This window comes from Acomys russatus, chromosome 7, assembly GCF_903995435.1.
Source record: "Acomys russatus chromosome 7, mAcoRus1.1, whole genome shotgun sequence".
Taxonomy (NCBI): domain Eukaryota; kingdom Metazoa; phylum Chordata; class Mammalia; order Rodentia; family Muridae; genus Acomys; species Acomys russatus.
Window position 1 is genome coordinate 14,226,349 of NC_067143.1, and position 16,964 is coordinate 14,243,312.

At 39.4% G+C, this 16,964-nt stretch overlaps 1 protein-coding gene across 1 annotated transcript in view; it reads left to right on the forward strand.

Moving 5' to 3' along the window:
- Positions 1-16,964, forward strand: part of Herc2 (HECT and RLD domain containing E3 ubiquitin protein ligase 2) — a 178,624-nt gene that overhangs the window by 65,784 nt on the left and 95,876 nt on the right. The window contains exons 24-35 of the mRNA XM_051148642.1: positions 1,571-1,741; positions 2,252-2,355; positions 3,519-3,669; positions 5,621-5,835; positions 6,053-6,185; positions 6,290-6,417; positions 6,507-6,702; positions 9,052-9,185; positions 9,629-9,802; positions 9,877-10,013; positions 10,129-10,280; positions 11,354-11,545. Coding sequence (XP_051004599.1) covers positions 1,571-1,741; positions 2,252-2,355; positions 3,519-3,669; positions 5,621-5,835; positions 6,053-6,185; positions 6,290-6,417; positions 6,507-6,702; positions 9,052-9,185; positions 9,629-9,802; positions 9,877-10,013; positions 10,129-10,280; positions 11,354-11,545 — 1,887 coding nt within the window. The remainder of the gene's footprint in view (positions 1-1,570; positions 1,742-2,251; positions 2,356-3,518; positions 3,670-5,620; positions 5,836-6,052; positions 6,186-6,289; positions 6,418-6,506; positions 6,703-9,051; positions 9,186-9,628; positions 9,803-9,876; positions 10,014-10,128; positions 10,281-11,353; positions 11,546-16,964) is intronic.

Here is a 16,964-nt window from a genome sequence, read left to right on the forward strand (position 1 = left end):
AATAAAGTTTTGCAGTATACACACAAAAATACAAAGACGAGTACTGTGCTTGCTCACAGGGAAAGGTGTGTCAGATCTGTCTAGCTTAAGCATGGAAACATGGCAGGGCTGTTAGGAATACTGCCTCATCTGGGAAGGTGCCCTCATCAGTACGAGTACTTACTGCCATTTCTTCCATCAAGTAAGCATTTGCTCCTGAACAGTTTAGTTTTTAATTTTGTTACTCTTGAACCTTACATAAATGAAATTTACAGTTATATCTTTGGATTCTGCCTTCTTTTCCTTCTCAGCATTAGGTCTCTTAGCTTATGCTGCCATCAAGTTCTATTTTTGTTGCTATATGGAATGTATCATCATTTGACTTCTACTTGCTGATTCCAGGTTTAAGTTATAGCAAGTTTTGGCTTGTACATGTGGGTGTTCCTTGGTGGAAGTACTAGTTTGTAGCAGATACTTACTGAAAAATGACACTTTTTGTGTGTAGCTACTATGCCATCTTTCCTCTCCACTGAGTTTGAGGAGTTTTGCATTTCTACAACAGGACGTGGCTCACATCCTTTTTGGTGGATATACAGTTGTATGTGGCGGCCCCTACTCCCCTTTTGGTGCTAAGGATGGCGGCCCCTACTCCCCTTTTGGTGCTAAGGATGACACCAAGAATTTTGCATACCCTATGCAAAATTTTACTATTGAAATAAATCCCTAGGCCCTGGCTGTAGTTTTTATAAATATTTTTTCCAGACTATTACTCTGTTTAATATAGTTTTACATGTTTATTAACCAAGTGAGCATCCTCTTTGCAAGGTGCCAGCTCAAGTCTTATTCACATTTTTTTCTTTGTTTTAAAGTAATTACATTACATCCAACAAGCCTTTGTCTTCATTTCTTGAAGGTTTTTTTTTCCTCACGGTATTTTCTGATGAACAAAAATGAACAGTAGTGAGATCAATTTCTTATCTTTTTGGTTGTTCATCATGCTTTAAAAATGCTTTCCGTGGCATGAGGGATGCTTCAGGGGATAAAGTGTTTGCTGTGCAAGTGTGAGGACTGGAGTTTGGAACTCCATCAACCACATTAAAAAAGCCTGTTGGTAGCCAGGTGTGATGGTGTATGCCTTTAATCCTGGTAATTGGGAGGCAGAGATTTCTGAGTTGAAGGCCAGTCAGGGCTATATAGTGATTTAAAAGGGGGCGGGGTGGGGGGAAGCTTAGTGAGTGTAATCCCAGCTTTTGGGAGATGGATATGGAAACCACTGGGCAATGTGACTGGTTAAACTAGCCAAATCAGCTTCAGACTCAGCAATAAATAATACATTTGGTAGATCCTCATCTAAGAAAACAAGGTACATCCATCTATGGCTCCCTTACACCTATGCAAACAAGAGTATATACACACCTATACCTGTGTGCCCACACATGTGAACATATGTATGTGCAAACATGCTCACAACACATCATAAACATGTAAAAAACATCTTTCCCTACTCAAATTTTCTTCTATATTACGTTTTAGAGGTTTTATTGTGATACATTAGATCTGTGGACTGATGTTTGTTTTTTTTTTTCTACAGAGTCATTTTTTACTGGTCAGAACTGTAGAAATAACGAAGAGGTGACACTGATACGCAAGGCTGATTTGGAGAACCACAATAAAGATGGTGGTTTCTGGACTGTAATTGATGGAAAAGTATATGATATAAAAGACTTCCAGACACAATCATTAACAGGAAATAGTATACTTGGTAAAGCTTCACTTTTTATTAAAAATTGCAGTATGTGTGATTTTAAGTAAGAGTCCTCAGTTTAGGAATGATTTCTTAAATGTAGCCCCTGGTTTAACAAAATGTATCCGTGACTTTGGTTCTGTCTGCACAACAAATCCAGGCTTAAGTTGAAGAATTTCTCACCATCATGCTTTTGCTGTTGTTTGTTTAATTTTTTTGAGACAAAAGGTTTAGTTCTCTTTAGCTCTGGGTGTCTCGGAACTATAGGCCAGGCTAGCAGAGATAGGCCTGCCTCTGCTCCCCAAGTACTGTGAGTAGAGATGGGCACCCCCATGTGTTTTTATTTTCTAGTACTTTTTAGAACTTGTTCTAACTTCTGGGTTGGCCCAGTTAAGCCTGGGAGAGTAACAGATTCTTCTATGTCAGCAATTCACACTTTGGAGTTGACCCAGACTTACTTCCTGTCTACTAGAGCTGTCTGAACAAAGTGAATTGAACTCATACTGCTGTTTCCCTTTTTTGTTTTAGCTCAGTTTGCAGGGGAGGATCCAGTTGTAGCTTTGGAAGCAGCTTTGCAGTTTGAAGATACCCAGGAATCTATGCATGCGTTCTGTGTTGGCCAGTATTTGGAGGTGAGACTGTGTCTGCTTTGTGTGATAATGCAGGAATGTGACGGGAGGTGCCCTTCTAGTGTCTGTTATGGGATGATGTTTTTCCCTTGTTATATAATATTTGGGCATGAAATGATTGTTTATAGGATTTTTTGGTAAATAAATTTATGTTCTGTATGTTAAGATTTATGATATATAAAATCTTGAAAGGTTAACATTATGCCAGAAATAGAGAAATGTTCCACACCCCCCCCAAAAAAAGAGAGAGAGAGAGAGTAAACTTTGGCATTACAGTTTGTTGTCAATTTATACCACAATTAAGAGTCTGTTTTTGTTTGTTGTTGGTTTGTTCTGTTTTTTTTTTCCCCCCAAGACAGGGTTTCTCTCTGTATAGCCCTGGCTGTCCCAAAAGTCTGTAGATCAAAGCTGGCTTCAAACTTAAGGATCCACCTTCCTCTGCCTCCCAAGTGCTGAGATGAAAGGCATGCACCCACCACCACCTAGCACATTAAAATTTAGAAGGACTTACTGTCCTAGAAAAAAATTGATAGAACTATAATTCTTTAGAGAGAAATAAGTTTTTCTGTGGCAAATTCGTGAGTTTTGGAGTTTATATATTTGGGTTGACTTTACAGACATCCAGAGGTAACAAATGCCATATGTGAGGCTGAAGGCCTTTTATGAAAGGGAAAATGAACTTCATGCATTGTCTGAGGTGACTGGAATGTAGTGCATTTGATTTTTTTCACTCAGAATTACTGATTTCATGAGCATGTGTGGCAACAGCTTGTAAGGATACTGCTGTGTGTTCACTGTTCCTCATTGCTCTCGCTGTTTTTGTGCACTCAGTGATCCGTTGTCCTTTCCTGAGACATTACGCAAACCATTTTGAAATGTATATTTGATTTTTTAAGGGAATACTCTAGCTCAGTCATTTAATGACGCTTCTCCTCTTTTCTGCCCTAGAGCTAGCTGTTACTTGTTTTCTCCTACTTGCTCTCTAGTGTTTTATATGCTGTTAATTGGTTATTCTAATATAAACTCATTACAGGATGTAGTGACAAGTGGCTTTAGCACCTTCTTGTCTTCAACATAGCAGGAGATAACTAGGCACATAACTTGTTGGTCTTTTTGCTGTTAAATTTAAAAATTTGTTTTCTCAAATGACAAATTAATTTTTCCAGCCTGACCAAGAAGTTGTCACCATACCAGATCTGGGAAGTTTGTCCTCACCTCTGATCGACACAGAGAGGAACCTGGGCCTGCTTCTTGGATTGCATGCTTCCTCTTTAGCAATGAGCACACCACTATCTCCTGTGGAGGTTGAATGTGCCAGTAAGAAAAACTTTATTTTTTGTTAACCAGTTTTATGGTACAGCTTTCTAGACAGAAGCACATAATGGGAAGGACCCTGCTGAGGCGAGGAGGGACCTTTAGAGTGAGTGTCTAGAGAAAGCAAGATGGCCTTCATGCTTGCTAAGCTGCCTGTGAAGTAGACTGCACTACCTGCATTCCTCCTTGAGACTTGTCATACTAGTGGGGGGTGAGCTTCACCTAAGTCAGCAAAGGAGGAGCTTGGAGACGCTAGGGTTAAAGGAATGGAAGGCACTGTGCGTCTTGGCAGGTGGGACCCTACCCTCTGCCAGGTCAGAAGCTTGTCTTTGGGGGATAAAAGGTGTTTGCTTATGTTTTCCATAGAGCAACGTGATTAGGATCATCTCAGTTTTATATTTTAGAACAATTGATGTAGCCATTTGTAAAAGTTCCCTGGTACTCCAAACCTAAATTTCCAATAAAAACACTGAAAGCATCCCAAATTTGGTTGCTGTAGTAATTAGCAGATTAGATTAGATTAGATTAGATTTACTGATAAGTTCTCAGTGAAAACCTAGAGTGATGTGCATACCAGTAATTTTCTAGTGGGATTTCCTCCAATGAGGTATAAATAGCTAAAATTAATACGTCTAATGGCCACAACAAGAGGCCTATTTCTGTCATAGCTGCCTGATCCTGTGTCCCACACATAGCTCTCCTTTCCAGTCTATTGCTTTCCCATGTCTAAGATGTTTTCTTTTGAACAACTGCAAGTTGTTTGTTAAACAATATATATCTTATTTCCTTAGTTTTATGAACAATTTAGATGGAAGGTGTTCTTTACAGAAACCTTTCAGGCATGCTGTTTCTTGTCTTCATGCTCAGCATCTTTGTCTTACTCTAGAGCTTACAATGCTCCGTTGTCATTCCTTTAGTGTAGTGGTAATCTTCCACCTTCAAGCCCTTGATATGCCTCTGCTGTCTTCTTTTCACAACTGGAGTTGCGTGCTTAGCGTGTAATGGAGTGTTTGCTGCTTTTCCATGGGAAAGGATGTTATCTGAGTCTTCATGTGGTGTGTTACCATAATAAAAGTCTAAGTACATCCAAATAACATGAGTGGCAGGCCCAAATGGCTACATTGCCCATTCTGAATGAGTTGACATGATAATACAGAAAGCCAGAGTGTGACTTAGGAGTGAGGTTTAGGCTTTCATAGCAATTGTTCTCTCTATGGCTAATCAGGATCCTCTAGGCACTAGATCTACTTCTTCCATGGGCACAGCCACCCTACCTCTAAGGACCTCCCACTGTGCCCCATATTTTACAGGTCTTATCACATCTTAACATCACAATATTGGGGACCAAGCTCCCAGTGTAAGAATCCTTTGGGAACATGTTGAAATAGTCTCCAAAACAGCACCCAGTACTTGTGAAGCCTGCAGTGGGTTCTAGTGTCATGCATTTTGGTTCTCTTCCTGTTGCTCAGAAGAAACACCTTGACACAAACAGCTTTGAGGGGAAGAAAAGGTTTATTGGCTTACAGTCGCAGATTACAGTCCATCATTGTGGGAAAGTTGAAACAGGAACTGGGAGCAGCTCATCACTCGCACAGTCGAAAGCAGAGAGAAAATGAATACATGCATGCTTACTACTCTGCCCGCTGTGTGCACTTCACAAGCCCAGACCCAAGCTGAGACTGGCCACTCCGTGGGCCTACGTCTTCCCAGGTCACAGGGCCCATCTGAGCTACACAGTCCCTTAGAGTCTCCTCAAATGATTCTACATTGTGTCAGGCTGACAATTCAAACTAACCACCACCTCATCCTTGAGGTATATTGGACAATCAGAAACTTCTAGTGTAGAATTGAGTATTCAGTTCAGGATTTTATTTTATTTATTTCATTTTTTGTGTGTTGAGTTCAGAAGAATTTATTTCGTTTTATCTTTAATGAATACTTACATATTTTCTAGAGTGGCTGCAGTCATCAATTTTCTCTGGGGGTCTACAGACCAGCCAGATTCACTACAGCTACAATGAAGAGAAAGATGAGGACCACTGTAGCTCTCCTGGGGGCACACCCATCAGCAAGTCCCGCCTGTGTTCTCATAGATGGGCCCTGGGTGATCACTCTCAGGCATTCCTGCAAGCCATCGCAGACAATAATATCCAGGACCACAATGTGAAGGTGAGCTAGATACTTCTGACTCAGCGTTCTGTATCTCCAACACAGCACACCTTTGTCTGTTATTTGGAGAGTTGGTTTTGAGATGATAATTGATTCTATTACCATTAAAGTGAGCTATAGATCACCTGTTGCAATAAGTTGGGTAAAAGCTGTGGCACTTTGGTGTTTGTGAAGATTTACTAGTGGCTCTGAGGTAACTCTGATCCGTCTCTTGTAGGACTTTCTCTGTCAAATTGAAAGGTACTGTCGGCAATGCCACTTGACCACACCGATCACATTTCCCCCTGAGCATCCTGTAGAAGAGGTTGGCCGTCTGCTGTTATGCTGCCTCCTAAAACATGAAGATTTAGGTATAGAGCTCAGTATCCATGTTTTAACTACATTGTAGACTTTTCAAATGCCATACAATATTCATTAATTCCTACCATGCCCTTTCCAAAAATGTCTTTTACAGGTCATGTGGCATTATCTTTAGTCCATGCGGGCACACTTAGTATTGAGCAAGTAAAGCACAGAACATTGCCCAAATCTGTAGTAGATGTCTGTAGAGTTGTCTACCAAGCAAAATGTTCACTCATTAAGGTGAATGGATTTTAATTCTTTTTCTGTGCTGTGTTAGACAGTTGCCAAAAATATTTATTGCTAAGTCCATTTCCCTGTTTAACTTGCAGACTCATCAAGAACAGGGCCGGTCCTACAAGGAGGTGTGTGCCCCTGTCATTGAACGCTTAAGATTTCTCTTCAATGAATTGAGGCCTGCTGTTTGTAGTGACCTCTCCATAATGTCTAAGTTTAAGCTATTAGGCTCATTGCCCCGTTGGAGGAGGATAGCTCAGAAGATCATCCGAGAAAGAAGGAAAAAGAGAGGTAATAATGTAACCTTTGTTACCTTTGGCTGAGTCTGTGACTTCACAGGGTAGTTTTTGATATTGGTCCTTGCCTGTGGCATTTCTATGTATATATACTTACGTGTATTTTATTGTAAAGTCTTGGTTATTTTAGTAACTTGATAAGAAAAAGCTATGAAGTTCGTGCATCCTAGTAATGAGATATATTGGAACATTTCATCTTATGATTGGATCTTGCTGTTTTTGTAAGAAAATATTTTGTTGTTGTTTTGAAGTACTGAGTAGGATGTTTCTCTCTTTGTATCTTTGGGTGATATATTCTAAGACCTTCAGTAGTACCAGGCACAGTAAATTGTGCTCAGTATGAGATGAACCATAATAATAAAGCAGGATAGTTATCACAGTTGAATGCAGTGAGCTTACCTGGATGTAGTCATTCTTTCCTCAGAGAATCAAGACAAATACAATGTTTTTGGATCATAGTTGACTACAGGTATTGACACCATGGAAAGTTAGGTCATAGCCAGATCTCAGGCCTTTCTCAAAACTCAGTTAATTCATGTCTCTGGATCCTGAGTTTCTAGTTGTGAGTGTCCAGATTTACTGTGTGATGTTTGAAACTGTTGTCCTTCCCCCTTTCTTTCCCTTTCCCTATTCCATTTCGTTCTTTGTCTCTTTCCCGTTTCTTTCCCTTTCTTATATTCCCCTCCCTCCTTCCTTCTCCTTTTGTCCTTCTCCACCTGTGCTTCCTTCCTCTTTCCCTTCTGTCTACTCTTCCTCCTCCTAACTTCTCCCTCTATTCTTCTCCTTTTCCTTTTACTATTCTTCTTTCTCTTCTGCTCTTTTCTCTTTCCCCTCTTCTTTCTTCCTTTTCCTACCCCTTCCTTCCCTTTTTCTTTTTATCCCAACTCAGTTTTAAAAAAATTAACCTGTAGGAATAACTAAGGACACTGATGTTAAGCTGTGCCCCCAACATGTTGTCAGACTTGATAACATGCTCTTAGCTCACAGTTACAGCTTATCACTGCAGAAGGATACAGACGAGTATTAACAAAGGGGAGGATATATATGAGGAAGCTGAGAGCGAATCAGGCACAGCTTCCAGTGTCTCCTCCCAGTGAGATCCTGTGTGGACCTGCTTAGTTCTCCCAGTGCTGGGTCTGAGGAGGGTAAGAATCAATCAGGAGGCCTGCAAGGACAAGCAGGGACTGTAGGCCAAATGGGGCCAGTTGCTTTCTTTGAGTTGTTTATGTGCTAAGATTGGCTGTTTACAATTTTAAATTGTAAGAAGTCAGAAAAAAGCACAATATTTTGAAACATGAAATTTAAATTGCAACTTTCATAAATAAAAGTATAACTTTCTAAAATGTTTGTTGTGTATGGCACACGTGCATGTGGTCCTGAGTGCTGTGACACGCTCGTGAAGGTTAGAGGACAGCTTGCAAGAGTCTGTTCTTTCCTTGCACCATGTGGGTTTCAGGGATTAAACTCGAGGTCTCAGGTTCAGCAGCACACATCTCATCTGCTGAGCTGTAGCACCAGTTACTGCCCTGCCTCCACTTGTTAATATTTATGTCACTTGTAACTATTTTTTGTGATATAGAATCTGTAGTGTCGCATATTTACAAAAGACTGAATGGCCTCAAAGTCTTAGTTACTCAGCCTTGCTCTTTAGAAGAGGCTTGGTGATGGCAGACTCCCTCTGCTTCATCGCTCCTCTTTGTTGTAGTGTTTTCACTTTTTTTTTCCTTGACATGATATGGCAGAGTGTTGTTTCTAGATGTCATGAGAGAGTCATTGTGATAGCTTTCACTTCTATTGTTTCAGCATTATAGCTCATGGTGCTATTCTGTGCTTTCTTTGAAGAAAATATACATCGTTTTTGTCTTTTTCTGTGATAAAACACTATAATCAAAAGCAACTTGAGTAAGAAGGGTTTATTTCATCTTACAACTCTCAGGTCACATTCCATCACTGAGAGAAGTCAGAGTAGGAACTCCAAGCAGCAATCTGGAGCTAGGACCTGAAACAGAAGCCACAGAAAAATGCTGCTTACTGGCTTGCTTCTCATGACTTGTGCAGCCTGGTTTTTTTGTTTTGTTTTGTTTTGTTTTTAAATTAATAGACTCCAGGACCACCTGCCCAGGAATGATATGGGCTGGGATCTTCCACACCAATCTCTTACTAAGAGAATCTCCTACAGGCTTGCCCACAGGCCAGTCTCAAGGGGGCATTTTCTCAGTTATGGTTCCCTGCTTCTGTCAAGCTGGCAAAAAAAAAAAAAAACAACCCAACTTATTTATTCTCACACATTAAAATATATCTTAATTAAAAATTACAGAAGTGATTTTTATGTTTTCAATTACAGTTCCTAAGAAACCAGAATCTACTGATGGTGAAGAAAAAATAGGAAATGAGGAGAGTGATTTAGAAGAAGCTTGTGTTTTACCTCATAGTCCTATAAATGTAGACAAAAGACCCATTTCCATGAAGTCTCCCAAGGTGAAGTATTTTCTGTTATTCTTAGATTGGGTGATAGAAACATTGCACACAAAGGAATCTCTGGACCATGCTGTTGTTGCCTTTACAACTATGGCCCACACTCCTTGATAAACTTGGTTTACAGTGTTCTGGCTAGTCACACTGCTAGAGAGCTATTAACTTTTGTTTTTGGCTCTGTACTGCATCTTTTAAAAAATGTATCATTCATTCATTTCTTTCTTTTATTTTTTGAGAAACCTTTGGGCCCTGAGGCTATTAATATTTTTAAAAGTAACATATTACTTGCTTTCCTCGCTTGTGTTATGATGCTTTGGATTCTGTTCCTAGTGATAGCAAAATGAACGAACAACAAAACTACTCTTGTTACCTGTGCATATTCAAAGAATGTTTACAGTACATGATAATAGGGTAAACTAATGGTTCACGTTGTTCTTTCTTGTTAGGATAAATGGCAACCACTGTTGAGTACAGTTACAGGGGTTCATAAATACAAATGGTTAAAGCAAAATGTACAGGGCCTTTACCCACAGTCTGCGCTCCTCAATACAATCGTTGAATTTGCCCTTAAGGAAGAACCAGTAGATGTGGAAAAAATGAGAAAGTGCCTACTGAAACAGGTAAGACTTTCTGTGGCGTGGTTCTTTGCATTAAGTCAGATAGAACACTGACTATGAATATTGCTATTTTGCAGTTGGAGAGAGCAGAGGTTCGTCTGGAAGGGATAGATACAATTTTGAAACTGGCAGCCAAAAGTTTCTTACTTCCTTCTGTGCAGTATGCTATGTTTTGTGGATGGCAAAGACTTATTCCTGAAGGAATTGATATAGGGTAAAGCTTTATAAAATTTTTCTCAAGTATGGGAATCTTGGCAACACACTACTGTTGTTTTGAAGTTAAAAGTCTGACAGTGTTCCAAGTCAAGTTCTGTTTCTTTGTTTGAAAGGGAACCACTTACAGACTGCTTGAAGGATGTAGATTTGATCCCACCTTTTAATCGGATGCTGCTGGAAGTAACTTTTGGCAAGCTGTATGCTTGGGCAGTTCAGAATATTCGATATGTTCTGATGGATGCAGGTGCCAAATTTAAAGAGCTAGGTGAGCTAAAGAAAAAATGATAATTAAAAGGCTTTATTTTAAAACTGATGTTATAGTAATGCCTGTGATTATAGCACTTTTGTAAATTGTGGAAATTTCTAAGAGGTCACTTTTTGCTTTAGGAAACTTTGTACATCAGATTAATAATCTTAGGTGCTTTTAGCTTTTTTTTTTTCTTTAAGATTCACAATATGGCAGAACATATAACTTCAAAATAGTCTGATAAAATAAATTAAACTACATTATTGTGAGTGTTGCACCATGTACTTTTAAGGTGCCAGTATGCTATACTAATACCTTTCTTGTAAATAATTTGAGTACTTGTAGATAAATAATAAGATTAGTTGTATGGTAGGAAATTGAAAGAGGCCTAGAGACATTTAGAAAACATCATGATACATTTTTAGAAACCTTAGGGCTTTATTGTATAATAGGGAATGCCACACTTTGAGGTGCTCATCCTTCAAACTTTTAAATTGGTAGTTGTTTGAATTTTTTGTTCTGTTTCATTTTGTTTTCTGGATCTCACTGGGAGACAGGTTTATACTGTGCAGCTTTTACTGGCCTGTAACTTAGCATTTAGGCCAGGTTGGTCTTCAACTCACAGAGGTCTACCTACAGAGCACTGTGATTATCGGTGTATGCCACCACTCCCAACTCTTAAGTTGTCAGTACTCAGAGATTGTTAGCAACCCCTTCATGGTCTCTGTTTGAATATTTGAAGTAATATAACTGGGAAAAGCTCAACTTCTTTCCTTAAACACAGATGCCATTATTACAGCATTCAACTTTACAATAAAGGTGAAAATTATACTAGGATTTATCACTAAGCTAACTTAGTTTCTTCTCCTTCATAACTCCACTTTGAAGACAGAGATAGCAGTACCTGGAATGTAGATGATGGTGTTATCACCAAAGAAGATAGATCTGCCTTAACCACATTATGTGGAAACCTACTTAAAAAAAGAAGTGACATAAGTGAATAAGTAATTACTAACAAACTCCAGTGTGCTTGGATTCATGTGTATTGTGCACATAAATAAGGAATTCAAATGACTGTCCATCCTTGTTAGGTATCCAGCCTGTTCCTCTACAAACCATTACCAATGAGAACCCGGCGGGACCAAGTCTGGGGACCATCCCACAAGCTCGATTTCTTCTGGTGATGCTCAGCATGCTCACCCTGCAGCATGGTGCAAACAACCTTGACCTCCTGCTCAACTCAGGCACGCTGGCACTCACACAGACAGCATTAAGGCTGATTGGTAGGTTCGCTTGGGTCCTTTGGGAAATGTGACTTTTACCTTTTCTCCTTAGCCCCCCCGCTCCCCCCCTGCCCGCAAAAAAAAAAAAAAAAAAAAAAAAATCATAAAAGCAAGCCTTTTAACTGTGCTGTTTGTAACTGGGCAATATAAGGGACATTAACATTTTTTTCTCTTTGATCTTGTTGCTTTGTTTTTAAAGAGAGGATCTCACTATATATACCGTTGCCTAGCCTGGAGCTCTCTATGGAGACCAGACTGACCTCAAACTCACAGATATCCACCTGCTTTTGCCTCCAGAGTGCTGGGATTAAAGATGTGGGCCACCATCCTCATCAGGGACATTCACATTTGAACAGCTGTTACTTCTGTCTTGTTTCAGAACATTTTCATAAACAAATCCAAATCTATACTCATTTGTCAGTCACTCCTTGGTTACCCCACCCTCCTGTCCCTGGTAACAAATCAGTTTTGTGCATCAGTAGATTTACATTTTTGAGTATTTCATGTAAGTGCAGTGATGCAAATCGTAGGCTTTTGTATTTGGATTTTGGGATGTCAGTACTTAATTCCTTTTTATGGCCGAAGATGTTATTACTTGAATATATGACATTTATACACTGATGGACAATTGGATTAATTTACCATTTTACTTTAGTGTCTAGTTTTGCTAGGAATGCTTGTATATAAATTCCAGATTATTATCTCTGGTGTTTTTGATTATAAGAGGAGCAGAATACTGAGGTCATGTAGTGATGTTACAGGTGGATACTGTACTAGGGAGGGTACCCACTGGGATTTCCAGGGTGTTTTGTTCAGAGTAGGATCATACAGATAAAAGAAGCCTAACACTTTATTAAGGAAGAAAGCATTTCTAAGCTGTAATGTGTACTAGTGAGCTGTAATATTTGGGGAATGTAAGAATATGAATGGCACCTATACTGTGCAGTTGGGATAGACTTACAGTGCACAACTTTTGTACACGTGCTCTGTTACATACAGCCTCAGTAGGGAGAGATTTCTAGTTTTTCTGCTGACTGGCTTGTTTCATATATTCTACTCACAGAGAATCCGTGCCTCTGCGTCCGGAGTGCAGGCAGTAGGTCTGCTGTACGCAAACGTCAACGTCTCACTGCTGCACTCCTTCCCAGGGATATGGGGTCCACTTTGAATGATTAGTGCACCAGACTCTGTCACTGAGTGGCACATTGGCTCCCCCATGCAAGTCCAAACTTAACTGGATCTTTTGACAGTTTTCCTGTTGTAGTTTGGGAATTTAGGCCATCTCACTGTGTGAAGTGCTCACTAATGATTTTTAGTTTGGCTTTCACCTTAATGACAAATGACATTGTTGCCTGGTTGCATCTTTGCAGAAATGTCCTTTGCCAGGTGTTTTTCTTTTTAAATGAGTTGGATTCTTTGTCTTTTTTTTTAAATTGAGCTATAGGAATACTAGTAAAAAGTACCATGTAAATGACCCAGACATTTACAGCTCTTCCAAAAATATCTTGGATGCTAGACTTTTGCAAATTTGCAGACCTTTAACATGTTTTATAATTTGCAGATAAATTCTCCTGTCTTGTGAATTTTATTTTCCTTTGATACATAGAAATTTTTAGTTTTGATAGTCTACTTAGTGTACTTTCCTTTTGCTGTCTGTACTTTGGTCATAACCAAAAAGCCATTGCCAAGACTAAGGCAATGAAAAGTATCTATTATTTGTTTTGCAGGTTTTTATTGTTCCAGCTCTTATATGTAGGTCTTTTGTACATTTTTTAAAAATTACACTTATTTTACATCCTGACTGCAGTTTCCTCTCTCTCCTCTCCCCCCAGTCTCTCTCTCCTCCCCACCATCCACTCCTCCTTGGCTTGTCTTCAGAAAAGAGCCAGCTTCAATGGATATCAACTAGCCATGTCATATCAAGTTGCAGTAAGACTAGGCACTTCCTCTTCTGTTAAGGCTAGACAGGGCAACCCATAGAAACAGACCCACAACTAATGATTAGGTGGAGCCTGGGGGATCTGATGGAAGATGGGGAGGCAGAATTGTAGGAGCCAGACCAGTTAAGGACACCACAAGAAAACCCAGAGAATCAACTAACTTGAGTCCATTAGGGTCTCACAGAGACTAAACCACCGACAGGGAGCCTACATGGAACTGACCTAGGTCCTCTGCATGTGTTAGAATTGTATAGCTTGATCTTCTTGTGGAACTCCTAACAGTAGGAGCAGAGCTGTTGCCTGCCTTTGAGACCCTTTCTACCTACTGGGTTACCTCACTTGGTATGATCTTTTATAGCTCACTCAGGATGATTTTTTCTAGTTCCATTCATTTGCCTGCAGAGTTCATGATTTCTTTGTTTTAATAGCTGAGTAGTATCCCATTGTGTAAATATACCATATTTTTCTTTACCTGTTCTTCAGTTGAGAGACATCTGGCTATTACAAATAAAGCTGTTATGAACATAGTTGAGCAAATGTCCTTGTTGTATGGTGGAGCATCTTTTTGGTATATGCCCAGGAGTGGTATAGTTGGGTCTTGAGATTGAACTATTTCCTGTTTTCTGGGAAAGCAACAGATTGATTTCCAAAGTGGCTATACACATTTGTACTCCCACCAACAACAGAGGAGTATTCCCCTTTCTCCACATCCTCACCAGCATGAGAGCTGTCACTTGCGTTTTTGATCTTAGCTGTTCTGACAGGTGTAAGATGGAGTCTCAAAGTAGTTTCAGTTTGCATTCCCCTGATGCCTCACTCTGTAAAACAGGGTAGCCTTGATCCATCTGCCTCTGGAAGTGCTGAGAGTTAAGGTGTGTACTACCATCACCTGGTTTTCTTTCTTCCTTCCTTCCTTCCTTCCTTCTTTCCTTCTTTTCTTTCTTTCTATCCTCTTTCATCTCTAATTTTATGGATTTTTCTCTTTACATCTTTTAGTTCATTTGGCTAACATTTTACCAATCTTACTTATTTTTGCCAAGAACTAATTAATTTCATTGACATTTGTGTTCATTTTGTTGTTGATAGTGATGATAGTGGTATTTGTCTGTATTTTGTTGGTTTCAGCCCTGAGTTTGAGTATTTCTTGCCATCCATTATTTTTGGGTGTTACTTTTTAAATTTTGTTCTAGGGCTTTCAGGTGTGCCATTAAGTTACTACTTTAAAAAAAAGTGTATTTTAAAATTTTATTTTATGTAGTCATGTAGTGTATAACTTGTCTCTTAGAACCGCCTTCATTTGTATACCATATATTTGTGTATATTTTTATTTTCATTCAATTCTAAAAAGTTCTTAAATTTCTTTCCTTATTTCTGTCTTGATCCAATTTTCACCCAGTAGTGAGTTGTTCAGTTTCCATGAGTTTGTGCAGTTTCTGTTGTTTTTGTTATTGCATACCAATTTTCTTTTTCTTTTTCTGAGATAGGGTTTCTCTGTGTAGCCTGGACTGTCCTGGACTCTGCCTCCCTGAGCACTGAGATTACAGGTGTACACCATTGCACCTGGCTTGATACCCAGTTTTAATTCTTGGTGGCCAGATAGGATACAGGTTGTTACTTTAAGTTTCTTATATCTGTTGGGACTTGCTTTGAGCCCAAGTATGGTCATTTTTGGAGAAAGTTCCATGAGGTGCGGTGAAGAAGGTATATTCTTTTCGGTTTGGTAATATGTTCTGTAGGTATCTGCTAGGTGCATTTATTTAATGACATCATTTGGCTACAGCATTTCTCTTTGGTTTTGTTTAGATGACCCATTTATTTGTGAGAGTTGGGTTTTGAAGTCACTCACTATCATTGTGGGAGGATCAATATGTGATTATGAGCTTAGGCACCCTTGTGTTTCGTGCACAAATCTTTGTAATTGTAATGTCTTCTTGGTAGATTTCTCCTTTGACAGTATGTAGGGTTCTTCCCTATCTCTTCTTACTCACTGGGTTTGATTTTTACTGTTAGATATTAAATACCTACACTGGCTTGCTTCCTGGGTCAGTTTGCTCTGAATATCTTTTTTCATTCTTGTTCCCTGAAGTAATGCCTATCTTTGATATTAAGGTGTATTTCTTGAAAGCAGCATCCTAATAATATGTTTTTTATGGGGGAATTGAGACCATTGATGTGAGAGTTATCAATGAGCAATGTTTGTTGATTCCTGCTAGTTTCTTGTTATATTGTGGGTTTCCCCCAATCTTGATTTGTTTGTCTGAGATCATTTATTCCTTCTGTTTTCTTGGGTTTGGTTAACCTCTCAGACTGAAGTTTTTCTTCTAGTGCCTTCTGTAGAACTGGATTTGTAGTTAGATACTGCTTAAATTTAGTTTTATCATCAAGTTTTTTCCTTAGTCTTCGAAGTTTTTCTGGGTATAGTAGTTTGTGCTGGCATCTGTAGTCTCTAAAGAGTTTGGAACATCTATCCAGGCCCTTCTGGCTTTTATAGTTTCCATTGAGAACTCTAAAATTCAGGTGTTGTTCTATTGGATCTGCCTTTATATGTTACTAGGTCTTATTCTCTTGCAGTTTTTAATATTCTTTGTTTTTTTCATTCTTTCTTTCTTTGTAGTTTAGTGGTTTGGTTCTTATGTGTTCTGATGAGTTGCCTTTCTGGTCCATTCTTTTTGGTGTTCTGACTGCTTCTTGTACCTTCATGGGGACTCCTTCTTTATGTTGGGCAAGTTTTCTTCTCTGATTTTGTTGCAAATATTTTCTGTACTTTCGATTTGAGTTTTGGGGGGTGGGGGAGGGAAAGGCTGAGGTATCCTTTTCTTCTGTCTTGTCTTTAATGCCTGAGAGTCTCTCTTACATCTCTTTTAACTTTTCTGGTGAGGCTTACCTCTGAGGTTTTTGTTTGACTTATTAAATTTTTTTATTTTCAGTTGCATTTTCTAAGTTCCTGCCAGGTGTGTCCACTGGCGGTTCTAGGTAGAACTTGCTCTTACGTATTTGGGGCTGGTATGAAGGATTGGGGATAAGCTAGAAAGAGGAGGCTGGATGGTTCCACAGGAAAGAAGAAATCTGGGTTTGTCATGAAGTTGAACAGAGTTCCCATGAAATACAGTTAGAAAGGGTGGCCAGGCCCCTTCCTGTAGTCTGCTACAGGGCTGGGAATGAGACTGGGGGATTTGCAATGGAGAAACTGAAGGAGAGTTAAGACTACCTACTAGATTCTTAGGCTGCTGTGACCAGTGAGTTCCTAGGTAGAGAGTGCTATTTCATATTGGAGGTTGACATGAAGGACTGAGGTGAGGGAGAAAGGTTGGGTCCTGTCAGTCTACAGTCCCCAGGGAATGGAGGCACAGAGCAAAGACCCTCTCAGATGGTTAGCTACAGGCCTGGATGAGGCTCCAGTATAAGTTCTTTAAACTTAGTGCTAATCAGTTCTTCCTGTGCTCTCTTTCTCTTATCTCTGTGTCTCTTTCCCTTTCTCT